General features: G+C 40.5%; 2 protein-coding genes across 20 annotated transcripts in view; one reads left to right on the forward strand and one right to left on the reverse strand.

The window, feature by feature from the left end:
• LOC308474315 (uncharacterized protein) overlaps nucleotides 1-26,127 on the forward strand; it is a 150,267-nt gene that overhangs the window by 32,018 nt on the left and 92,122 nt on the right. For 9 of the 13 annotated variants that reach the window (XR_013984646.1, XR_013984647.1, XR_013984648.1 and 6 more), the window contains one exon: nucleotides 15,243-15,380. The exons of the other annotated variants lie outside the window; for them this stretch is intronic. The gene's annotated coding sequence lies outside the window, so the exon portion shown is untranslated. The remainder of the gene's footprint in view (nucleotides 1-15,242; nucleotides 15,381-26,127) is intronic. 13 annotated transcript variants of the gene reach the window in all.
• The window catches only part of HS3ST5 (heparan sulfate-glucosamine 3-sulfotransferase 5), a 141,093-nt gene continuing 116,856 nt past the window's right edge, over nucleotides 1,891-26,127 (reverse strand). For 6 of the 7 annotated variants that reach the window (XM_081000419.1, XM_081000425.1, XM_081000421.1 and 3 more), the window contains 2 exons: nucleotides 10,821-10,959; nucleotides 1,891-3,818 (listed from right to left, as the gene is read on the reverse strand). In XM_081000419.1, the coding sequence (XP_080856545.1) occupies nucleotides 2,888-3,818; nucleotides 10,821-10,927 (1,038 nt within the window). In that variant the 5' untranslated portion in view covers nucleotides 10,928-10,959 and the 3' untranslated portion in view covers nucleotides 1,891-2,887. Of the gene's footprint in view, nucleotides 3,819-10,820; nucleotides 10,960-11,097; nucleotides 11,252-26,127 lie in introns of all 7 variants that reach the window. The other variant, XM_081000423.1, reaches the window with a different exon arrangement.

The raw sequence follows: 26,127 nt of genomic DNA on the forward strand, positions 1-26,127 counted from the left end.
TTTGCTCCAAGATTCATTAGATCTTAATAAAAACACTGGTTCAACCATGTATGCAGCTGACAATTTTATTGGCATGGATGCATCCTTCTTCCTGGCACATGAAGGCCACTGAATAGTCTGGGAGCTTTCCAAAATATCTGTGGTTTATCATTTTTTCATTGCACTGTGCCCCCCCCCGCTCCCCCCCTTGACACAGCATTTTTCAATTGGCCTCTTTTCATGAATATGATTCTAGCTTGAACTCCTTTTTAGCTAGGGGTGGCAAGCTCACTGTCACTTAACTGGCTACAAAGTTGCATTATCCACATTTTAAATATATATATAAAAAGGTGGTGCAAAAAGCTTTCTTTCATTTCTTAAGCTTCACTATTGTCTACATTCTAACTAACTGAGCTGCTGTTTCTTTTAGTCTGTCATGTTAGTTTAAACAACTGTATGTCTCTTCTGGTGTTAGGCATCTATTACTGCCATTTTGGACCTCTCAAGCAATGATAACCAAATTACTTGAAGGGCATTACTGCTCTATGAGGTGTGTGTTACCCCAATTTTTAAATTGGTTTTTAATTAATTATCTCCACCTTTTTGCAGTTTTGACTTTTATTCATTAGAGACAGCCTAGGGGTCATTATGATATGGTCATTTTCTTCCCACAAATCTCTTTGTCTCTCAAACACACATTCACGCAAACCATGTGTTTTGCAATTGAGCTAAATTGAATTTAACTTGCCTTTAAGCTTGAAGCCCTGGCCTCAACACAGTGTCCATGACCCAGAGAAAACCCAGATACACCCAACCCTTTTCAATTAATGGTTCTTTCCTGTGCAAAGGTACAAGTCATTGTGGTGTAGTGGTGAGAATGTCAGGCTGAGGTTGAGGAGAGCCACCCAGCCTTGAAGCACACTGGGCGACTTTGGGTCAGCCACTACAGTGGAACCTCGGTTTTCGAGCGTAATCCATTCCGGAAGTCCGTTTGACTTCCGAAACGTTTGAGTGAAGGGCTGTCAGGAAAGTGAATGGTGAAAATGGAAAAACGTGTCACAGAAGCCATTCAACTTCTGATGCATGTTCGAAAACAGAAGCATTCACTTCCGGGTTTTTGGCGTTCAGCTTCTGAATCATTCGGCAGCTGAGACGTTCGAAAATGGAGGTTTGACTGTTTCTGGCTTGTATTAGAGAACTGATGCAGCATGTGGTACATCATTTCTAAAGTTTTCAATAATAAATTACCTTAAACTCAAGTCTTCTCTCTGAATTGATTAGTTTTACTGATGGGTGGGATGCAGTGAAGTCCCAGGTAAGCCCATATATTATTTTCCTTTGCAGTTCTATTTCATTACCATTATTGTGTTTGTATAGTTCATGATATTATGAGTTTAAAGATTTCCATTTTCTGAAAGAAGCCTTCTTACCTCTCATACTTTCCTTGACTTTGCTCTGCTCATTAACCATGCTGGCATCCTCTTGGCTTTAGCAGTACCTTTCCTGTTTGCAGTATACATTCTACCTGAACTTCCATTATTGCAGACAATAGTACTCTGATCATGTGTCTATTACTATTTTAGAATTCATGATACTAATATTTGCTATGATACTCCAGAAAACAGCAATATGATTGTTATGCTATATGATTTGTCTTCTCATTTTGTATTTTTATGTTGTAAACCACCATATGATCTTCAGCTGAAGGGCAGTATACAATTTATGTAAATAAATAAATAAATATTAATAATAATAGATTGCCTAGATTTCTAAGGGCTGATTCAGGGTGTGTGTGTGTATGTATTTATACTTGTTTAAGCTTAACTCTCAACTGAACATGTGAATTGCCTCCTTTGAAAAGTATGGTGTTTGAAATAATGTGACATTCATCAAAGAAAATGAGAAAGCCAGTTGCACATATAGCAATTTTAATCCATTCCATTTTAAATACCACAATAAATTTAATTTTCACAATAAATTAAATAGCCATATTCAGTTTACAAAATAGAATTACTTAGTGTGAAACCAGTATTTACAAACAATATACATTATGTACAGCAGGTTTCTCTTTGTCAACGTACAAGTATAGAAGGGGGAAAAAAGACTTCCTTTTCGACACATGATTGACATGCTACAAGTGCCAAGATGATCCATACAATAAAAACAATAGTGCAAACTCACCACAGGAAATTTGAAACAATGTTGATTGCATGAGAGAATATCTTTTCAAACAATAGGAAAAGAGTTCCAGTAGAACTCAGCATTACAAGGGATATATTTACACTGCAAACTTGTATTGGTTTTTTGCCAGTTTAATTAGTATGGTCCACCCCACCCCAATAAAAAATCCTGGAAATAGTAGTCAGGTGAGAATTCTGTATTACAGATTCCCTGCCCCTGGTCAAAGAAGCATAGTTACTTTGAAAGAGTGACTGTTAAACCAATATAAGCCTGAAGCATAGATTTACACCTTTAAAGGGTCAATATTCTTTTAGCAATATGTATCCATAATAGCCCATCTTAGACCTTTCAATGAAATTCTTGCAATGAATTCTACCATAATATTCTGCCTTTCTCTCTAGATATGTTTGGTATTAAATTTTACGGAGCAAATAGAGTACTGACCCTTTGAACTGAGTAGCTGAGTTAATTCCTTTAAATGACACCTTCTCATTTAATTGTATAGCATAAAACGATGCAATTATGCAGAGAGTAAATTTTATGTTATTCACTGCTCTGTAGAAAATTGATCCCACCTTATATTTGGTCACACACTGCATATATACAAGTATGCATGAAAAAGGGTTACTTTGATAGCTGTGTATACGAAAAGTGCATATTTTTTACTCTAATAGAGACACGGTGGCATATCTCCAGGTGCAACACACAGTGTTGTATGAAATTTACTTTAGGGCCAGTTAAATGTCCTCCCTGTGATCTGGTAAAATTTCTGATTAAAAGGGTGAAAGAACTTGCGCAATTTGGTAATGACAGAGGAGTCCACCTCCGGATGGATGCGTCCTTTGCTTCCCGCCAGGCACTTGTTAAAGACAATGTTAAACCGCAAGCAATAAAACCCTCTGGTGGCATTGAAATATAAATTATATTGACTTATCCTTGGAGGAAGATTTAAGAACTTCTCTACCAGCTGGAGTTCTGGCAGTGGTTCTGTAATGAGACGATCGCCATCGACAATATGAAACTGCTCTATGGGAAAGTATTTTAACCACCTCTCCAAATGTTTTGTGTAGATGCTCGTTCTTACTGCCTTGTATTTAGTGTTCACCTCACAGGTATTAGGATCAATGGCCAGCTTTTCAAATTTGTAGTAGGTTTTGTTTTTCCTTTCTTTTCCCTCCAGCACCTGAGTGTAATCAGAAATAGCTCTTGTTGTGGGTTCCCTGACAATGATCAGCAATTTGATGGAGGAGTTCATTTTATAAATCCTTTCAGGTACCTCCTCTGTGATAAAGTATGCTGGACTTTTCTCAATGGTTATCTGATGAGGATAAGAAAATGGCATTTTTTTCCTGTACCACTCGATGCCCTTGGCGTAGTTCTCATCGTTATCAAAGAAGTGGATTTCTTGAGAAGCTTTGACCACTGCTGGGTGGAGGTTCAGCATTTCCAGCAGCGCCCGAGTTCCACCCTTCCTCACCCCAATTATTATGGCCTTGGGAATCTGTTGGACCAAACTGTGAAGTCGAATTTGCTCCTTGCTGGCATTGCCCTTCCGGAACTCATGTAGCAACCCACGCTTAAACTGTAGCGCTCGGAGTGGAATTTCATCTTGGCCATGGAGTCCAAATCGACCATCGATAGGGCATATGGGCTGCAGTCTGCGATTCAAAAAAGAGGCGAAATAGGAGTTACTAACAGTGAAATCTTACACAACTGCTCAGAAGTTAATGGTGCTTTCTCTTAGGTGAGTGGATATTGGATTTCAACATAAAGGTAACAAGAGACATCATTTATGCAACTGAGATGACTTGCAACAGCCCTATTAACTTGCCCAGATGTAGACAATTGTTATCATGGTAAGAGCTGAATTGACAGTAAACTAGATGGCAGTAGAACAGATAACACACAAAACAGTTCACCATGCCATTGCTTCATCCACTCCAGGAAGCGTCACACTGATACACACTGTGTTTCCGATGAAGCATGTAGTTGCCACTGCTTATATGTATGTATGGGATTGATGCATGCAAGCTTTTTACAGTGTTCCCACAACTTCAATACCATCGAAAGGTTAGCCCATTTTCTCTCTCTCCTTTAATCTGGATTTAACTCTTCTGTGGAAAATATGATGCATTGAAAATCCTTGTTGTCAATCTTGGCATCTGAAAGGCCTGTTTGCCGTAATCTGGTAACATCTTCAATCAGGAGCTTGTGCCTTCATGATACACATTAAACTGTATGCTTGTTGTGTATACCCACATGCACAGTTTTAAGCCTACACTGGAATCTAAGTACTGTACCTTACTACATAAATGGAAGCCACTTCTGATTGAACAAGGCAGCGTTGCTGATTTTCTTCTCCACCTCTGCCTATTGCCTGGAATTTAAATGCTCCTACTGGAATTTTTGTTCTTAGAACAACCCCCCGCTCCTCCAAAAAGGAAATGGTTTTTTGAAATGAACTTCTAAGGAAATCAATGCTAGAAGAATTTTGAGCAACTGCTTGTGTCCTTGTGAACCAAAAGAGGTATCTAGAGCAACCCTTTCAGAGAGGATAGCCATTCCTTGCATGAAATACGTGAATGGAAACTTTGGTGTAAGTGGGCAGTATTTTCAACACACAACTGCAGCCTGTACATAAAATGGATGCAAAGGGATCATTGCATGTCTGAAGGCAGTTGACCCATGTGGTGAGCCAAAGGACTGTGATTTAGAGCACCTCCTTGAGCAATGAGCAGTAGTATCAGCTTCTGTACCTCCTAGACAGGAAGGGCTATAAAAGACTTCCTGTTTGGGCTAAGGCTTTGCCTGAGCAGCAACGGGCTTTGGCATATATTTGTGTGTCATTTTGCTCTGACTCTGTAGCACAACTCCTTCCTCCAGCTTCTCTGACTGTTGTCTACTCCCAGGTTCTGACACCACAGCAGCAATCACTTTTAATAGCTCCAGGAAGTGGGGAAAGAAAAGCAGCAACCATGAGTGAATCCCAAGATGTTAGTTTTCCTACACTTAGAATGATGAGACTGCAGATCAAGGAGCTTGCAGGGCAGCAGTTGAAGAAGGAGCAAAAAGGGTTTTCTTGTGTGTGTGTGTTTCTTTGTGGCTGATTAGCTGCTCTCCCTGTGCAAAGGTCAGAGGGGGCAGGGTTTCTGTTGAGGCAGGTGATTAGCTGTGGGAGGAGCTTATCAGAGCTTGCAGGGCAGCGGCGCGCACAGTTTGATCCATCTTTTAGATTTAGGAGAGCTAGTCTCAAACGTTTGTTGGGGGAGACCTAGGTTTTTTTTGTGGGGGGAGTTATTTGTCCTGTCTTTACCCTTTTTTTTTTTTTTTTTTTTGATGGAGGACCGCTGTAGCCACCCCCAACGACACGTTCTCAAGATGGAGGGGGAGGGGACAGCTGCAGTCACCTGCGGTTCCTGTGCAATGTTTGCCATCTTGCCAAAGGTTGCAGGCAGCTTTACCTGCAGCAATTGCATGTTGATTGCCCTCTTAAAAGACAAAGTCCAGCAACTGGAGGAACGTGTAGCTACACTCCAAAGAATTAGAGAGCTGGAGCTCTTCTTGGAAGCAACAGAGCACACCGTCTCCACCAAGGAGGTGACAGGGGACTCCCCTGAGAAGGAGGCTAGTTCACCAACACAGGAGCCAGATATATGGAGAAACGTGACTCAAAGAAGTAGGAGGCCCAGGGTTCGCTCTGATTGTTTAGAAATACACAATCGCTTTGAGGTCCTCTCCCCTAGCATGGAAGACGAAGAGCAGACTCCATTTGAGGATCTCTCCCTCATTACAGTCGATCAGGTATATGAAGACGAGCAGCAAAGTCAGTCCTCAGGGAATGTGCAGGCGACCTTGGAACGGACAGCTCACGGAAGGACCCCGAACAAACCTAAGAGGAGGCGTGTAGTGGTGATAGGGGATTCCCTACTGAGGGGAACAGAAGCAGTGATCTGTGGGCCTGACAAGATGTCTCGGGAAGTGTGCTGTCTCCCTGGGGCTAAGATCCAAGATGTAACTGAACGACTGCAAGGAATCATAAAACCCACTGACAAATACCCCTTCCTCTTGGTTCATGTGGGGACCAATGACACTGCAAGCAATAGCCTCCAGAAGATCAAAAGAGACTACGAGGCTCTGGGCAGGAAATTGAAGCAATTAAATGCACAAATTGTCATCTCATCTGTCCTCCCAGTTGAACGACGTGGCCCAGGGAGAGAGGGAAAAATAGTGGAAGTGAACAGCTGGCTTTGCAAATGGTGTAAACAGGAACGGTTTGGATTCTTAGATCACGGACTGCAGTTTCTTGAAGATGGACTTCTGGCAAGCGATGGGCTGCACCTCACAACGGTTGGGAGAAATGTTTTTGCCAAAAATCTCAGAAACCTCATCAGGAGGGCTTTAAACTGACTAATGTGGGGGAGGGAGACAGTGCTCCTGAAGGTAGGAGTCTATCAATTGATGAAGATGATCATCCAAATGTCATAGACCAAATGGAGCATACAACACGCAGACCTAGTGGTAGGAGGAAAAAAATCCTTAAATAAGAGACACGGGGGAATGATTAATGGACTTCAATGTCTGTACACTAATGCGCAAAGCATGGGAAATAAACAAGATGAGCTTGAGCTCTTGGTACAGCAAACTAAATATGACATAATAGGCATCACTGAAACCTGGTGGGATAAGTCCCACGATTGGAATGTAATAATGGAGGGATACAATCTATTTCAGAGAAACAGACCAGACAAGAAAGGAGGAGGAGTGGCGTTATATGTCAGGGATGTGTATACCTGTGAAGAGATCCAAGATTTAGAACCTCAAAGCCAAAGTGAGAGCATTTGGGTCAAAATTAAGGGAGAGAAGAACAACAGTGACCTCATTGTGGAAGTTTACTATAGCTCCCCAAGCCAAACGGAGGACATAGATGATGCCTTCCTGGAACAGATGGCCAAGCATGCAAAAAGAAGGGAGATAGTAGTAATGGGGGACTTCAATTACCCGGATATTTGTTGGATGTCAAACTCAGCCAAGAGCATAAGGTCAAACAGATTCCTCACTGGCCTTGCAGACAACTTCATTGTCCAGAAAGTGGGAGAAGCAACAAGAGGAACAGCCATTTTAGATCTGGTCCTAACCAATGTGGATGACCTGGTTAGTGGGGTAGAAGTGGAAGGATCATTAGGCGCGAGTGATCATGCTCTTCTGAAGTTTACTATACAGCGGAAAGGAGCAGCCAAGCATACTAGGACTCAATTTCTTGACTTTAAGAAAGCCGACTTCATAAAACTTAGGGAAGTGCTGGGTGAGATCCCATGGACAGTAATACTAAAAGGAAAGGGAGTTCATGATGGCTGGGAGTTTGTTAAGAGGGAGATAGTAAAAGCACAACGTCAGGCAATACCAATGAGATGGAAACATGGAAGGTGCCTAAAGAAGCCAGGGTGGCTATCTAAAGAACTTTTAACTGAGTTAAGATTAAAAAAGGATGTGTACAAAAAATGGAAAAGGGGGGAAACCACCAAAGAGGAATTCAAACAAATAGCCAGCACGTGTAGACACAAAGTCAGAAAAGCTAAAGCACAGAATGAACTCACGCTTGCTAGAGAGGTTAAAAGCAACAAAAAAGGCTTTTATGGGTATGTTCGTAGCAAAAGGAAGAACAAAGAAACAGTTGGGTCACTCAGAGGAGAAGATGGAGAAATGCAAACAGGGGACACAGAAAGGGCTGAACTCCTCAATGCCTTCTTTGCCTCAGTCTTCTCCGATAAAGAAAACAATGCCCGACCTGAAGAATTTGGAGCAAATGATTCAGCAGAGGAAACACAGTCCAGAATAACTAAGGAGATAGTACAAGAATACTTGGCTAGTTTAGATGTATTCAAGTCTCCAGGGCCAGATGAACTGCATCCAAGAGTATTAAAAGAACTGGCAGATGTGATCTCAGAACCACTGGCAGTCATCTTTGAGAATTCCTGGAGAACAGGCGAAGTCCCGGCAGACTGGAGGAGGGCAAATGTTGTCCCTATTTTCAAAAAGGGGAAAAGAGAGGACCCAAATAATTACCGCCCAGTCAGTCTGACATCAATACCAGGGAAGATTCTGGAGCAGATCATTAAGCAAACAGTCTGTGAGCACCTAGAAAGGAATGCTGTGATCACCAATAGTCAGCATGGATTTCTGAAAAATAAGTCATGTCAGACTAACCTGATCTCGTTTTTTGACAGAATTACAAGCCTGGTAGATGAAGGGAACACAGTGGATGTAGCCTACCTTGATTTCAGCAAGGCATTTGACAAGGTGCCCCATGATATTCTTGTAAAGAAGCTGGTAAAATGCGGTCTTGACTATGCTACCACTCACTGGATTTGTAACTGGCTGACTGACCGAACCCAAAGGGTGCTCATCAATGGTTCCTCTTCATCCTGGAGAAGAGTGACTAGTGGGGTGCCACAGGGTTCTGTCTTGGGCCCGGTCTTATTCAACATCTTTATCAACGACTTGGATGATGGACTCAAGGGCATCCTGATCAAATTTGCAGATGACACCAAACTGGGAGGGGTGGCTAACACCCCAGAGGACAGGATCACACTTCAAAACGACCTTGACAGATTAGAGAACTGGGCCAAAACAAACAGGATGAATTTTAACAGGGAGAAATGTAAAGTATTGCACTTGGGCAAAAAAAATGAGAGGCACAAATACAAGATGGGTGACACCTGGCTTGAGAGCAGTACATGTGAAAAGGATCTAGGAGTCTTGGTTGACCACAAACTTGACATGAGCCAACAGTGTGACGCGGCAGCTAAAAAAGCCAATGCAATTCTGGGCTGCATCAATAGGAGTATAGCATCTAGATCAAGGGAAGTAATAGTGCCACTGTATTCTGCCCTGGTCAGACCTCACCTGGAGTACTGTGTCCAGTTCTGGGCACCACAGTTCAAGAAGGACACTGACAAACTGGAACGTGTCCAGAGGAGGGCAACCAAAATGGTCAAAGGCCTGGAAACGATGCCTTATGAGGAACGGCTAAGGGAGCTGGGCATGTTTAGCCTGGAGAAGAGGAGGTTAAGGGGTGATATGATAGCCATGTTCAAATATATAAAAGGATGTCACATAGAGGAGGGAGAAAGGTTGTTTTCTGCTGCTCCAGAGAAGCGGACACGGAGCAATGGATCCAAACTACAAGAAAGAAGATTCCACCTAAACATTAGGAAGAACTTCCTGACAGTAAGAGCTGTTCGACAGTGGAATTTGCTGCCAAGGAGTGTGGTGGAGTCTCCTTCTTTGGAGGTCTTTAAGCAGAGGCTTGACAACCATATGTCAGGAGTGCTCTGATGGTGTTTCCTGCTTGGCAGGGGGTTGGACTCGATGGCCCTTGTGGTCTCTTCCAGCTCTATGATTCTATGATTCTATGAGCCTATTGAGACACTCAGACTTCTGCAGCAACAGAACAGGATTCACTAGTGAATAAAAGCCCCTCACAGCTTGGTAAAAACAGGAGATATTGGAATAAACCCTTCATGCCATTAGCAATAATTATATATGGATCCTGTAGCATTCACTGCTGCACGAGTTCAAGGAGTCAAGTACTGTGTCTGGATAATTTTATGACCATTAATAACATTTGTAGCTGTGCAAGCTTAGATTGGTGATAAGGTTAATTAAATTTCATGCCTCAGGGCACAGGACAAATTTCTGCAGGAGTCAAGAAGGAATTTTCATCCCATACATGAAACTGCATAATTGGCCATGGCCATTATGCATATCGTTAAGGTATGAAGTTTTGCTGGTGGATGGTGGGATAATGCCAGCCTAGGCATAGATGATCCTTCCTTTTTCAGTATATGCAGGACTTCATTTTCAAATAAGAAACTGGAGAACTAAATTGTGACAAGTGGCAGAATATGGAAAAATTGTCGCTTTCTGGGTGAAATGATGCATAGGATTTATCAGTAGGTGGATCTTTTTGGTGGTATTTAGGTCTGCATTTGTTCTCACAAGCTCAGTTTTGTACATCTGTCCTGTTGCTTGAGGAAATCATTCTCAGGCAGATCCTCTTCACCCAGTGTATCCAGCTTCAACACACACACACACACAGCTAATTAACATAGTGAAAATCCCTCATCCCTGCAGCAATCTTTCAAGTGCGATAGGATTCCAGGCTTGACAAGCTAACTCTGCAGGCTCATGCATAATTTTAACTACCACAGTAGCACATTAATTGCCCACTCATAAATTTCAGAAAGGAAGATGCATAAATACATCATAACTGTTTGTCGAGACTCGAGGTCAATCCGCAGATGCACACACAGACAAAAATGAACTGCTGTAATGACATTTTTACTGTTTGCTGCTTTAGTTTCCTTCTGAAAACAACTGCCAATGCGCCTGGAATACAAATGGAAAGGCAGGATGCATTGGCTTAGGCAAGCTGAAACTTTTAAGTTTACCCACACCCTCCTCCACCCTTAAAAAGAAAGGGAATAACAATGAAAATCAATACTGCAGCAGATTGTATTTCTAGATCTTAGTAGTAAGACAAAGAGCTGGAAACCTATTCAGTTCTTTCCAAAGTCTAAGAGGAAGTTGTGGGGGAAAACCCCAGCTAAAGCCATTTAGGATCATGAATGTCACCCACATGTGCTAATTTAATGACTTACCTATCCAAGCTCCCAACTCTGGCAACTAGATATAGGAGACTTCCAATAGCAAGGCTGCCTAGCACAAGGAGCTTCTGTCTCAGCAACGCCTGCTGTTTGAATAGCATGGCCCTCCATCAATCTTCAGGACTTCTTCAGTCTGCAGGGAGCAGAATACATAAACCACTCATGAGCAAGTGGCAATATACAGGCTAATGTTTATTAACAGGCAGTCAATCAATTCCTACAAGTGATTAACCCACACTTGCATCTTTCTCCCCCTCTCCCTCTCACTCACAAGAAAAGCAGACAACGTGTTTATGTAGTGACGGTTTGGGCAGTGCTTCTAAATTCCAGTGCTACCAAATTCAGGGGGTTCTTGGGTCTTGAGTCCTTGAACATTCAGCAGAATGGAGAGAGAGGTGGGTGCCATGTAAGCATGTCAGTTTCACCTGAATAATGTTGGATACAGACAAGATACAGAAAAGGATGGAACATTATTTTTGCAAACTCATTCACTAGCCATTTTCTGACATCCACATGCCCAAAGGGAGAGGAACGGGCGTATAAGCAAGGTTTACAACAGTCGCTTCCTTGGGAGAAAAATCAGATATAAGTGAAGGAACCTGGCTGCACACTCTCATGCTCCTGTTTCCCTGACTCTGGTTGTCTTTTCTTTGGGGATAAATCAGATGTTCCAATGGCACAGTTTGTGTGAATATGTGGGTTGTGCCAAATTAATATGATATGGTGTGATTTGTAACAGAGCACGAATTGGCAGGTGAAGCTGCTGAACCACCTGTTTCCCGGAAACCACTTGTCCTGAGCCTCTTATACTTTCAGTTAAGATTTCCCATTTCAAAACCCCAGTGGATATTCTCTGAGAAGGCTAGAAGAAACAGGAGGGGGTTTGCAGGGTGGGGAAGCATGGGGAGGGAGAGAATGGTTTAGGACTCCACTTATCCTGTACTTTTTATCCCACCCAACCCCATGGTTAAATGCTAAATTCAGCAGTGACCCAAATGTAAACAATGGCTCTCCCATCATAACATCTAGTTTGCTCCTTCGCTAGATGGAAAAACCGAACAGGTAAGACTGCAAACTCAAAAAAAATGAGCTGGTTTTAGAAAAGGTACATGGAATGGAATGGAAAAGTTTGTCAAATAGCTGGTTCTTCAGATGATCTAATCTTTGAGTAAAGACTACATCTGGCAAGAGAGTGAGATCGTACATTCCCATGCCTCCCGCCACATATACCTATATTACTTCTGGGCTCGCTCATAGGTGTGTTTTGACCAGTTAGTTGACCAGGAATGCATGTGGGATATGAGTGTGTGGTTTAGGCCTACAGTATATGCAAAGATTTTTTGTAAACATTACAAACAAGCAGACAAGTATGGTGGGAACAGAAGTGAGATAGACATGACCAGTGCATAGGACAGGCACAGATCATATTGTTCTTCCACTGTGTGCAGTCTATTGTCTAAATAGTTCTATGGAAAATTCCTTCAGCACGGGCCACCAAACCTCTAGAAGAACCTAAGTGGGTATTATTTCAGTTATTCAGGGTTACTTGCAATGCTGAATTCTAGCTTCTAATGAACGTGTGAACTAACTCTAGGCAACCATGGTTTTGAATATTTTAATCTAAAGAGACAGATCACACTCCAAGCTTTATTTTGGTTGAAAACACTGTGGGGTTTGCTTTTGTTTTGCAATAAAATCTAAGGCCCTGCCTTGAAAGATGCATGGAGAAAAAGTGGCACATTTCCCCTGAACAACTAAGTAGACAAGGATTTTAAGGGATTTTCACAAAGCTGTACAATACGCCTTAGACAAAGCGAGGATTTGAACTTGGTTCTCAAGAATTCTAGTTTGAGCATTAGCAACAAGATGATACTCTCTTTTTATTTCTCTTCCTACAGTCTTTTTTTAAAATCCCTTGCATTTTTTTTTGCTAAAATAGGTGAATTTTTTTTCCTTTGAGATTTTTAGTAGTGAAGATATACCATTGCCAAAAATTATGATTTGCACTGAGAATATTACAACAAAAAAACCCCCACACATGACAGCTTGAAATGTGTGTACCTCTATAATCCCAATGATTTTAATTAAATTCTTTAATTTTAAAAATGGTTGTTACAATGGTATCAAGGGCAGTGAATATTTACAGTTTTATAGCTTTTAATCTAATACTACTGATATGAACATCAACACAAAAGTTACAATTTTGGAGGAGATGGTTCTGATTTGAGTTCTCAAGACTGCAGTCCTATAGAAATTTAGCTGAACTTAAGAGGACTTACTGCAGAGTAGGCAAGCACAAGATGGTCCTGTAACAAACTTGAAATCCCATTCTTTATGTTGAAAATAAGCTTGTTTAAGTGTCTCTTTTCATGTATAAATATGAGGACTTCAATGCTCATTAATATCTGCAGACTTTGTCAGGAACACAGGCAGCCACAGATGACAGCAAAAAATACATGAAAAGACAATTTATTGTCTCTGAATTTTCAAGGTTATATCCAACTAAGCCTTACTCAGAGGAGACTCGCTGAAATAAGTGAATCTAAGTAATGACCATAGATTTAAATTGGTCTACTCTGAGTATGATTCACTGGCTTTGACCCATAGTCTTTAGTGTCTTTCAGGTAACAGGAGGGGAACAGATACTTTTCCATCAGATAAATAAGCAATCTTTCTCGGAGCTTCCCCCAATGTTTTAATTGCACATAATGATACAACCATCATCTAGTTAGCGGCAAATTTAATGATTTACACAGAACACTTGCAAACAAGCTGCTTAAAAGTGAATTGCAACTCAATTGTCTTTCACTGAAGTCATTCCAATATTTTTTAAATTCTTTGTCAAACAGCCCTTGTGAATTCACATTAGAAATGTTCACACATGCATGGATTGGAGTAATGGATCCAAAGGATTTGTGCAGGCCTGGTTAGGAAGGCAGTAAGAATTTCTTTAAAAGGCTGATGCTCTTTTACAATTCCTTACCATTCCAACCTCTTTTATGGTGCAATTTGATCCCATAAGGCATTATCCTTTTAAGTGTGCCTGTCTCAGATATAAGAAGAAATCAAATTTCAGTTTTCTGAAATTGTTTGCATGATCATCTTTAACTTGGAAAAGTTTGGATGACACCCCCCCCCCCCAACCCCCTGACTTAAGTAAGATTATTTGGACAAAGTCTGAAATCCAACTTATGGAAGTGACATGGTTGTTGCTGTAAACTGTTCTCCCATGGTCCATGCAGCTTATCATATAGAAGACTTCCCATAGAATATTTTCTTATTAGTTCTGCAGACACTGGCATGGAAATATTCCATTAGGTAACCGCTTAACATGCAAACCCATAACTCAAATTATGACACCTGTGTGGAGCCCCAATGATGGGAAAGGTGTTTTTTTTCTGCAGCAAACATGGTTTTGCTATAATATATGAACCAGCTCTGAGAACTTGATTTAACAATAACAAGTACTGTAAATAATTGACAAAAAGACAAAAGGAAGATTCATAGACTCTGAACACCTGCTCCCTAATAGCTAATTACTGGCGTAACTGAATTTGTCTCTTATTTTTATTTTGCATGTTGGTCCTTACCAACTATTCTAGTGAGTGAAAGATGCTTATGTATTTTTAAAATGGGAGTTAATGTAAAAAAAAATCAATACAATCTGGTAAGTTAGATATAAAATAATAAATGTATCTTTCAGTCTGTGTTTAAGTCTTAAACTGCTATAACAGTTTAAGTTTGTTTTATGTTCTTTTGTCATATTGTATTGTGCCACATTTTAAAACAAACATCCTGAGAACCAGCTGACAGGGAGGTTGTCTATAAATAAAAGGCTTAAATCATTTTTGACTCAAGAAAGGCCCTATGCCTTGCTTGACATGTTTTGCATGTACCTAATACCTTGATTCTGTGGGTGGTTGCTTGTTATAGAAAAATGTGTGATATATATACAATCATTTGCCTTGTATCAAAGAGTTTGCCTAACTCTTAGTAGCTTGGTCAGTATTCGAGGAATGCACTGTGTATTAGAAGCAAGAAGCATAACAAATTAGAGGGGCTATCAAAGTATGAAGCGGGGAATGTCTGGCCAAGGTAGGCATCTGAGAAGCTGTATGAGTAATCTGCTGCAATCTTCAAGGGGGTTGGAAAATTTTCTACACCTGAGCTCCTCCTTATTAGGGTGATAAATTTGAAAAATGTTGCAAACTGCTGTGTAAGAACAAGACAATGAGGAAAGGCATTATGAACTGTGAAATAATAATTTATCAGTCCCAGATGGTATTTTTCTTAAAAAAATAACGCCACCTGAAATAAGAAATTGCATAAGTTCCTGTACCTTAAATTATACAAGATGGGTATCAAGTATCTAGTGAAACACCAATGGACGTTATATCCTCAATAAATATTTCACAGGCAACCCAGGAAACTACAGGGCTAAACTGACACCACTGAAAAGAATCATTTTTGCAGTTGTGTGCGTGCGTTTGTGTGCGTGTAAAGCTTCCCTGCCTTGTTGCCTATAGGAAGGACTTCTTCACTACAGATAGGCAGGTGAGTAGTCCATTCAGAAGCCTGGAGAGATGCACGAAATATTTGAGTCACCTGTATGTTAACACTATATTTTCTTCTTTTGCAGTCTGAGTAGTATAGCTTGATTAAAATACATCTCCTTTACCCTTTCTCATTTTTGTAACTGCATCTCATTTGGTAATAAGTGGTTGTTGCAGATACAGTAGGATCAGCGTAGCATTTTGGCCAAGTTGAATGCCAAAGTTGACGCAGCAACGTTTGTGCCTTATATACCACCACCTCCCACCTCCTCCCAATGCCTTTTTCTTTCCTTGGCAGCGATATGCCTCATACAATTGGGTAGCGTGATTGTTTCAGATTACCGGTAATTAAAATCTGGGAGCCGTTTCAGTCTCGCTATCCTTGGTAGTATTTTAAAGAAACAGACCTGCGGAATTCAGTAAGACTTGGAAATGTTAATATATGTTGAATTCACTGAGGAGGAAGCTAACACTAAAACCATTCATGCTGGAAATGTGTTTTAATGCTACATTACAACTGCAGCAATAGCTATGTGGATTCTCCTGATATTACTTTGTCAGCGCACAAATGGTCACATTGCATGGTCCTAGAAGGGACCAAACAAGAGGACTTGCCATCTGTATAAGAATTTCAAGCATATGGGATGTTTAGTAGCAGAAATCTAAGCTCTTATTTTCAGAAGGAATGTTCTCATGAAATAAGAGAATTAACAGAGTAGAGCAATAAAGGCTAGTATTGCTAGGTTGGCACAGGGAGGGAGGACATCGCTCATCTGCATTCTGAACACTGAGCATCACTGTCTGTTCCTGAGAGCGAAAGGAGCATGGCAACAGAGCCAGTCAGACACTCCTGCCACCACAGCTGTACTGTGCTGAACTCCCAGCACCTCACCACTCTCTTCAGGAACTGACAGCAATGTTTGAGGTTTGGAAGGCAGGTCAGCAATGACACTTTGCCTGGTCCACCCCACAAACCTTTATTGCTGTGCTGAAAATTTCCTGGACCATTCTTCATCAACTAATGTTGCCTTCCCACTTCCCACCTGCTTTCGTGGTCTGGCTCTTCGGCAAGTCGTTGGGCCTCTTACACTCCCTTTTCAGAAACTGGTATTTGATTGTGCAATTTTCTCTCTCCACAGCATCTATTTTAAATGAACTAAGAAGTTTTGTACTGTTCAAAATATGTTTATGTCCTTCAAACTATTCCATAAATAACTGCCTGCTAATACTGTGGCTATCTGAGGAAGTCAAGATCCTCTACATCAATCTGAAGACTCTCTGAGCCAATCAGGGTAGCAGGATGACAGGCAAGAAGAGGGTAGAAGATGCCAGTTGGGATCCAAAGGTTCACATTTAGGAGCAGGAGGGTCACAAAGTCCAGGGAGCAGGTTCGTGAGTAGCACAGTCAGCAGCAGGGACTGCAAGCAAGCAAGCAAGCAAGCAAGCAACTGCAAGGACTCTATTCCTCATGCTTATGAATAATTTGAAATGCTTGGTATTCTGTCTTGGAGCTGCAAACCGTGATGTTATTGGATGGCAGTTTTAGTCTGTTGGCTCTTCAAACAGGTACCTCTAGGGAGACGGATAGCCTTAGGTGGTTGACTAGATAGGGATAAGATGTGAAATTGAAGCAGAAGAAAAAGTGGTTCTGCCAATTTGCCAAATAAATCACAGGAACCGGAAAGAAGCAGTAAGACCTGAGCTGTGCACCCCACAGCTGTTGACAGCTCTCTAGCAATATCTATTAGCAAAAAAAACCCTCTGGCTTCATTTTATCAGATGGTTTGTTGCATCATCCAACATAGCCTGAGCTGCTGTGATGTCATGGGATGATCATGGAACAGCCTTATTATGCAAATGTAGCAGGAGACAATCCTTTTAAAGTGTACAGGAATTGCTTAAATATCACTTGTTAGAAATATACAGGATAGCTCTTCTTTAAAAAAAAAAAAAGGCTTTAGAAAAACCAGTCACATAAGAATGACGTGTTCTTTTCTCCTGTCCATTTGTTGGGTTTAACATTTGGAATGTATGGGGGGTCTAGACAGAACTGACACCCTATAGTGAAAAGAAAACCATCTCATTCAGATTTATCAAGTGGCTCTTACTGTTTTCTCTCTTTGTTTCCTTCTTTAAGCATAACATAAGAATTGTTGTGAATAAAAAGGGTGTAAGTTTATAAATTATACACAGCTATAGAGCTTATTACTGATCTGTGCTCATCCTCTTGAGAATCACTGCAGGAAATGCTTTGAGCAAATTCCAAATTTTGAAATGGGTTCTCCATTTCTGTATCTCATTCAGCTTTTGATATTGGGCATACATTATTTATCATAGCTCACCACTCTTTCGTCAGCTTGAGCTGTCCTCTGGCACCATGTCGGCAGAATGATGTTCATTTTGCATTTGCAATTACCAAACTTAAAAGAAAGTCAGTTAATCCTGCCTCTGTTAAGCTCTCTCATTTAACAGATTGTTAAGGGCTGAGATGTGAACAGAATACCACTGTGACCCAGAATTCTAATTATTCTTTTAATCTTGCCATTTCTGTGGAATATGTAAGTATATGTTTATATAAGAAATACTGCCTTTTCTTCTAAAGAAGGGGATAAAAGGTTTTTGCTCCCCCCAACACCACATCATAAAATTGTCATTAGAGCCCCAGTGAATTATACGCTGTTCTACCAATTCCAGAGTAGTTTCAGCTATCAAACAGTTTAAGACAATCTCCTTGAAAGTAATTCCAATGCAGTTCCATTAGGAGTGTCCCAGCAGTTTGTGCATGGCCCTGCTTCTCAATTACCTCACCTTGAGAAATGTGAAAGAACCACCTAGTCAGTTCTCTCCCAATAAATAAAATATATGCCTGAGAAAATCCTGTTTTTTTCTGGTTGACTTCCTCTCCTGTTAGTCCCATGCCGCGCTTGTCTCATCCTTCTGCCCTTTGCTCTGCCTGGTCACTGACACTGAAGTAAGTGCTGGCTACCAAAAGGCCTCTGGAGATCAAAAAAGCCTTTTATTTTGCACATGAAGATGCTGGCATTCGTTTCTAGAGAGATCCAACCCAGTTCGCAGCTGACAACTGAAGTGATTTGTTTACTCCTCGACAAATGTCAGATGTGAGACATTAGTTCCTCTTCTTGTCTCTGGCACATCCCAATCTAAAGTCATTAACAAGAGTAGAAACAGATGGTTTGGGGTGGGAAATGTTGAAAGTGACCATGAATAGCATGATCTGTGGGTTGACCCTGGACCAATTAGCTCAAAACATACACTGGGATCCAACGAAGCAAAATGAAGGAAGCTGCCTTATAGCAAATCAGAGTAGGAGCAGGGATGTAGCTCAGTGCTAGAGCATCTGCTTTGCATGCAAAAGCTCTCAGGTTCAATCCCCATCACTTCTAGGTAGGACTGCAAAAGACCCCTGTCTGAAATCCTAGAAAGTTGCTGTCAATCACTGTAGACAGTTCTGAGCTATATAGATCACTGCTCTCACTGTATTTAAGGCAGCTTCTAAAGTTCCTGCTATTTGTTCATGTAATCAAGTATTATCTGCTCTGATTGACAGTGGCTGTTTAGGCTCTAAGGCAGAGGTCTTTTACATCCCCTGCTGCTATGTTTGTTAATCACCTCGAGACTAATGTGAAAAGCAATTAACAACAACAACAACATGTGGCCATCTTAACTGAAAATGTCAAGAATTGAACCTATCACCTTCTCTTTTCAATGCATTCTGCTATATCAATTACCTAGGGTTCCTCCCACACTCATGCCGATCTGTGGTGCAGGATGTTATGCATAGTTGTTCAATTCACAGGACCCATGTTCTTCTGACCTCAACTCTCTTCTTTTCATGCTTTCCTCAGCATTATTACATTGGGTAGCAAGAATGCACACAGCCTGACACACAAGTCCAACTTGGTGGAAGTGGTTCAAAGTTCATGCACTAGAGCACACACTGGCACAACACACATTTAATTATCATTATCATATAAGCAGGTAGGACAAGGGCTACCAACTTCAAAAGTGAAAACCATATTCTCCAGTGTCAGGGCCAGATTAAAATAATAAACTGTAAATAAAATTTTGTTTTTTGAAGTAAAACAAAACCTACAGTAAGATGGAAAATAATGTTTATATTTGTATACTTCATTTGACAAATTTTATCCAACATTTTGTAATTGCAAAGTCTTTGATCAGATCCGCAAAGCTAATCTTACATAACACATCTCCTTCTATATTTAGTGGAGATAAGGTATCCAGGCCAGCCTGTCTTGTTGCATACTTGTTCTGTTGGGGTTTTTCATATACTTCAACTGCGAAAATTAATGCTCAGCTGAACAATTTGTGACCTTTAATGTTAAAAACCCGGCAGCGGGACATTTCTGTGGTGCCCCCTTTCCTTTGATGCCCCGAGCACATGCTTATTTTGCTTAATGGTTAATCCAGCCCTGCCCATTGTCTTAATTTTACATTAATGGAGAGCATTGACTGAGGTATATTGATTTCAGTGGGCTTACTCTGTGTATGACTAGCACTGGATATCACTCACTGTACATATACCAGCAGCAGTTTCTCTTTTAGTAATCCCTGCCATCACATCAAATCTCCAAATGTGTAAACTCAGCAAAGTTTAAGTAGTAGTGGAAATTCTGTGCTAACAGCTCCTGAGAAGAAATTACACGGAATAATATAGGTGCATGCCTAGACAATCTGGGTCTAATCCCTCTTGATCACAATCTGTTATCTATAATCAGATAATAAAAACTTGAGAAATAGCACAGCCTGCTAATTACAGTTCATAGCATTTCATTTTCTTGCTTTAAATGAATTTAAAGAAATACTAAATTATTGTAAACAAATGATATTTCATGGTTAAGCTACCTCTAATTGAGTTACACAATTTATTGGGGGCAGGGGAATCTTGAGTTCATTGTTTAAGTCAGGAGATGCATATTTTCAGCCTTGTTGCATTACTGACTGGAGCTGTCCTTTTTAGCAGAGTGCCAATTAAGATCTAGTTAAAATGTGTACTTTAAAACCTGTACCATGTTTAACTAATAATGGGACCAATTAATTCATTAATGCTTTCAGCACAAACCAAGAATGATCTGAATGCAGGCATTCTGAATTAGTGAGCTTTTACCATTATGAGAATGCCAGTGACTAAAATGTTTTGCCCAGCAGCATTTTATATATAAACTTAATTGTTAAATTGTTTGCACTCTTGTGCATCTCTTAGTTTTAACATTGCAGTAAAGCAGTTACAAAAAGCTTGCCCACAGTGAAATTGCCATTGTTCCTTTTCTATGTACAGGGTTGGATGTAAAAATTACATAAGGAGAACAGCTGTTAAGCTTAGCCTTTGAACAAACAAATGATAATGCAATTGAGCCAGCTTTCAGCAAAGAGAGGTCACTCCACACTCATGCTTTAGACCAAAATATGGATAAGTGGACTTATTCAGTATTTGAATTCCATATGCTACTTTAATATGTGTTCCTATAGGTTTCCTAGATGCTTGTTGCTTTCGTGCTGCCTGTATCAGTGTGAAGTTAAAGGAATTTGAGATAGCTGGATGACTTCCTCCTGCATATTGCTCTTCTGTGTATAGGTTGCATATCTGCCTGGGCAGCCCCAAATCATTCAACTCCAATTTCCTTCCTCTCCTTGGGGATAAGACTGCTGTCTCACTGCCAAGAAGAATTGACCACAACTGCCTCTCCCTGCCAGCTACAGCAACTGATTGCACTGAATCCTCAGCTGGGACTAGGAATGCACTGAACTGAGCCCAACCGGAATAGCTGTTTTCAGTGTATGATGACAGATCTGATTGAAATTCGCAGTGAGAGTGTAATTCATTCTCTCTCTATCTCTCCCCATACCCCACCGCCCAAACTACCTTAAAGAATAGCACAGTCAAAGTCAACATAACTTACATTTCCAATGTACTTAGTACTCTAGGTCATTTTTAAACTGTTGGGTCCTATCGTAGGGGCTTGTCTTTTCTACAAACTGTGCCTGCTTGGTTATGGCTAAGCAAAGATATGACAAGAGGACCCCAGAATGGGTTTGATCCACAGAACCATGTGTGGAGGCCTGCTGGCAGGACAGCAATTCCCTGCCACCCTCACGCTGCAGCCTGTTGCCTTCTTATAGGATTCTCGGGAATGATTTGGGATGTAATGCTGGGGACTGCAGTTAGAAGGGTTCAGTGAAAATTAAGGACATCCTTGTGCAAGCAAATCTTTGGAGCTACCATTCACAACTAATGTCACTTACAGACTACCTGTTTATTGAGTATTCATCTTTACTCTGTTTTCAGGGAGATTAGACGATGCTGGCAATTTAATGAGCATCCATTTGGTTTACAGGGATGCTAGACTACGTTGCATCAAAGCAAGTGGCACTGGACTCGGGAATCTTTTGGGGAAGGAGGTTTGTTGCACAAGGCCTTCCAATAAAATTTAACTGTGCAAGCTGAATTTGCCAGTATGTGATCAAATGCCACTTGAAAATAGTGACAGTCTGGAAGCTTATTGGTCTACTGTGTGCCTTCCCTACACAGTTTCCTGTGCCCTACATTTGAAACTCACAAATTTAGCCATTAAAAATAAGCATTATCCACTAAAAAAAGTGAGTTTTCTTTTACTTTAATGCCAGAATTACTTTAATGCCACAAGTAGTAAAGCTTCATGCAAGACGCTAGCCCCCATGCAGATAAAGTAGTTGGACTTAAGTCCCACTAGAATCCATGGTTTTAAACAAGTTGTGGCAAATGGTTCCATTGATTTCAGTGGGATTTGGGCAACAACCCTATTTGTTCTAAGAGTAACTCACTTGAACTAAAGGAAGACTCCTGAAAAGACATGCAAAGAACTGCCCTGTTAAATGCAATTCATCTTGAATTGGGACCATCAACTAGCATCAGTGCTAAAATCAGTGACAGATAATGCATGCTGTTTGCACCACACTGAACATCTTCATTTGGAAACTCTGTATCTACATATGGAAGTACCTTTCCTGTTGATATTTAGATATGACTGGCATAATTTTACAGGCATGGCTTATTAGTTTGCTTTGTAATCACATAAAATTCTGACAATGATTATCCCAATTGACTCAAAACATCCTTTGCATAGCAGAGTAAATAAATATGGTAGGAAGGCTTTTTCTTCTCAAATGTCCCTAATGAGCATGCTAAGTTATTTCACAAGCTCTTCACTATTCTAAAATCTTTAATGATCACATCATTATAATTTCTCGTTTCCCTTGCAGTAAAGGACATGGATAAATACAAGTCTCCCCAATGCTGTAGCTGAAAACAACTTTAAGGAAAACTGCCAACAATTTCTGTATTGTATAAAATGCTTCATATAGTTGATCAAATTTATTGTGAGTCCGGGTGGTATGGTGAGCAGAATGCTGAGTTGGGATACAAATGACCCCGGATTGAAACCTTTCTTAGCTTTAATGCCACTGGGTGATCTTGAATAAATCACAGCCTCTCAGTCTGTCTTAGCTCACAGTGATGTTCGAGAATAAATAGAAAAGCAATTGTAAAAACACACTCTGTGCAGTGAAAAGTCTTATTCCAACTGAGAAATAATTACAATTGTGTTTGGGGGCCAGGGCACTCGCCGCCTGGACACGCAATTGTATTTATCCTCTTAACAACTCTACCAGAACCTGTTTGGTTTTGCAAATGTAGGGTATGGTATGGTTTCAAATTGGATGGAGGACTGCGTGTTGAGATTCCTACATTGAAGGATTTGGACTAGATGACACTTGAGGTCCCTTTCAGCTCTAAAATTTTTTTATTCTAACTCTTCAGAACACTGAAGGCCCTATTGCACATTACTATCAGCATGTTACTGAAAAGTTTCGCCCTAAAGCTGTAAGTTGCAAAAGGAAAACCAACTCCCATTGGTGAGTTGTTGCTCTTTTATTGTCAGCATTTATTGAAGGGGGATAATCCCCATCCCTGCACCCCTAGGTCATGGCAGGGAAGAAAGGTTAAACTTTGTCTCACATCGTTCTGCTCCAGATCAGACCAGGAAGGGCTTGCTTGGTTTTGATTTTTTGAAATCCCCAATATCACTTCCTGTGACATAGTTTATTTCACATATTTTATGTCACATGAAGTTGTAGAAGAATGGTGGGTAGACCCTCAATGAATGTGAAATGGTTGTGGAAAATCAGGAACATGTCTGCTGCCTCCATTCCCAAAGTGTATGTTTATTCAAAAGTCTTAACAGAGTTAGAAGTGAACATGGTGAGATCCTTGTTCCTTCCCTCCAAGTATTCACTGAACATGTCTGCACTGGCAGAAGGTCGCTTAGTGAACTTAACAGAAGATAGTTCCAGCTTTTTCATGTCAAAAGCAAATACTTAATTCATTTCCCCATGATTCCTTGCCCATGAAGCTTTTCTTCCCAGCAGAAATATTTTCAATATACTATTTTGGAAACATTTTCAGCTGTTGCAAAACCCTTTTTATGGGTAAATGCAAGCGAGCCTGATGAAAGAACGAGCAACACACTAAAAGCAAATTGGACTGTTAATTAGCTAACTAGAATAGACCTCGCTATTGGTTGGCCAGCACTTGGAAGGAATTCTCTTGAAAACAAAGGGGGCTGGTTCTCACAAAGAGCCTTCCTGTTTTATAGATCTTGACAGTGCCTAATGGCTTTTAGGATTGGTTTCCATTTAATTCAAAACTCTGGGTGATAACCGAAGAGAATGACATATGCTTTTCCTAAAGAGGGGAATTATTAGTCTTCGTGTGCCTAATTACAAAAACGTTTGCTATCATATACCCCCAACTACTTCAATCTCCCAGGGATTGGTGGTGTGTAACAATGAAGCAAGGTTACTCTAGCGTCCAATTAAGCTTTTCTTGGAGGATTAATAAGTCATGTCTCATCAGTCCCGTAGCACCCAGAAGTGTTAATCTTCACCTCATCATTGTAATCTTAAAACAAAATTCTGCAGATCAAGAGTTGCTGAGTGTTAGAGTTAATTGCCCCATTAGAGCGATGCAGTCTTCAACCTCATGTCCAATAATAGACCATGTTATCCCCCAGGCTACATAGCACATATCAGCAGAAGAAGAGGCAAGTCAGTGTTGTAACTATTTATACCAATTCTATCTGCACCAATTCTCAGTGCTATTTGATCGTCTTATTTCTCTTTTTGTTATAGTGCCACGACCAAAGTACTCTTTCCCACCTTGCTGATTTCAAAGAAGGCAGAGTGGCAGGGATAAATCAGTGGCAGGCTTTGGGCTCACAGATTTTAATGGCTCCCTGCGTGACACTAAAATTTGGCGCCCCCTGCCTCTCGTGCTCCATTCTAGATCATCGCTCCTGTGCCCTCTATAGTACTGGTGCTCAGTGCAGCCCAATTGGTTGTGCTATCCTAAACCCACCTCTGGATAGGTTGGTACATCTGAGATGTGCACCTTTTTAAACCATTGACTGGTAAGAATTTTAGAATTCATTTTTCTTGTTGGAGCCACATTCTCCCTGATGCAAGAGATTTTCCGAGTAGAAAGAGTACATCAAACCAGCAATATCAAATATTATTTAAGGAAAAAGCAATCGGACTTTTTTTACTGTACAGTGTAGATACTTTAATTCATGCAATAATACATTTTCAATGGATTTATTCTTGAATAGAAGAGCGAAAGTAAGTATTATCAACATCTCCAAGTCTTTACTTGGAAATTGCACAGGCCGTTATTGAGGGCTATGGGGAAATGTTGTTGGAAGAAGGATAAGCTCTTGTATATGCTTGGCACATGTTGCAAAACCATGTGCTAATGCGACTGATTTCAGAGACTATACATATAGAAGTGCATTGTTAGCTGTCTGTTACTCATCTAAAAAGAGTTCACATTGAATCTTTGTTATTTATCAACGTGATTTAGGCCATAATCCTATATGCATCTATATCTGGTAGTAAACACCACCGAATTTCACAGGACTTACTTCTGAGTAGATGTTAAAGAATTGTATCATGAGTTCCTATGGGGAACTCAAGATTTGTTCACATATTCCACATCTACCCAAGAGACTTCTCACTGATGTAGCTTAAATGGCAAAACCTCCTAAGCTTTAGCAGTAGCACTGTGTCGTGTCTCTTCACACCATTCTCTAGATATTCTTCAGGTGTTATTAAGATCAACTATCCAACAGGTATCAGGTATTTAGTACTGTAGTCCATATTTTTCTCGTGCCTGAAAACTTCATAAAGTTCTCTGGTAGCTTTTAGGTGCTAATTCTCACCATAAAACAAAATTGTACTTTTCACATGTATTTATAGGGTGTCTCCAGATTTTTCAATAGCCCTTTATCCCCTTCAGAATTTTATTATCCCCTTTCCTTTTCACCAAACTCTTTTCTCACAGTACGAGCTGTTGATGCTAAGCACTGTGTCCACTTTACTTCAGTAAAAAGAGGAAATTTGATGCTTGGACATGTGTAGCCTTGTGGAAAAGGGTCTTATTTCACTCACTGACAAGCATAGTAGTATGTCTGGCAGTATTTCCCAGGGGACAACCTAGCTTAAAAAAAAATCAATATTGACTCTTGACACATTTTCATTTACATCAGCGCATGACTTTCAGTCTGGGCACAAATCAATACCCAGCTTTTAACACTGCTCAACTAGTTTGTTCTATGTAAAAGAAGACTGATTTTACTTGAGTGGCTTGTTTTTTTCCATGGGGATACAGGCAGGTTATC

The sequence above is a fragment of the Podarcis pityusensis genome, assembly GCF_964106645.2.
Source record: "Podarcis pityusensis genome assembly, chromosome: 3".
Classification (NCBI taxonomy): domain Eukaryota; kingdom Metazoa; phylum Chordata; class Lepidosauria; order Squamata; family Lacertidae; genus Podarcis; species Podarcis pityusensis.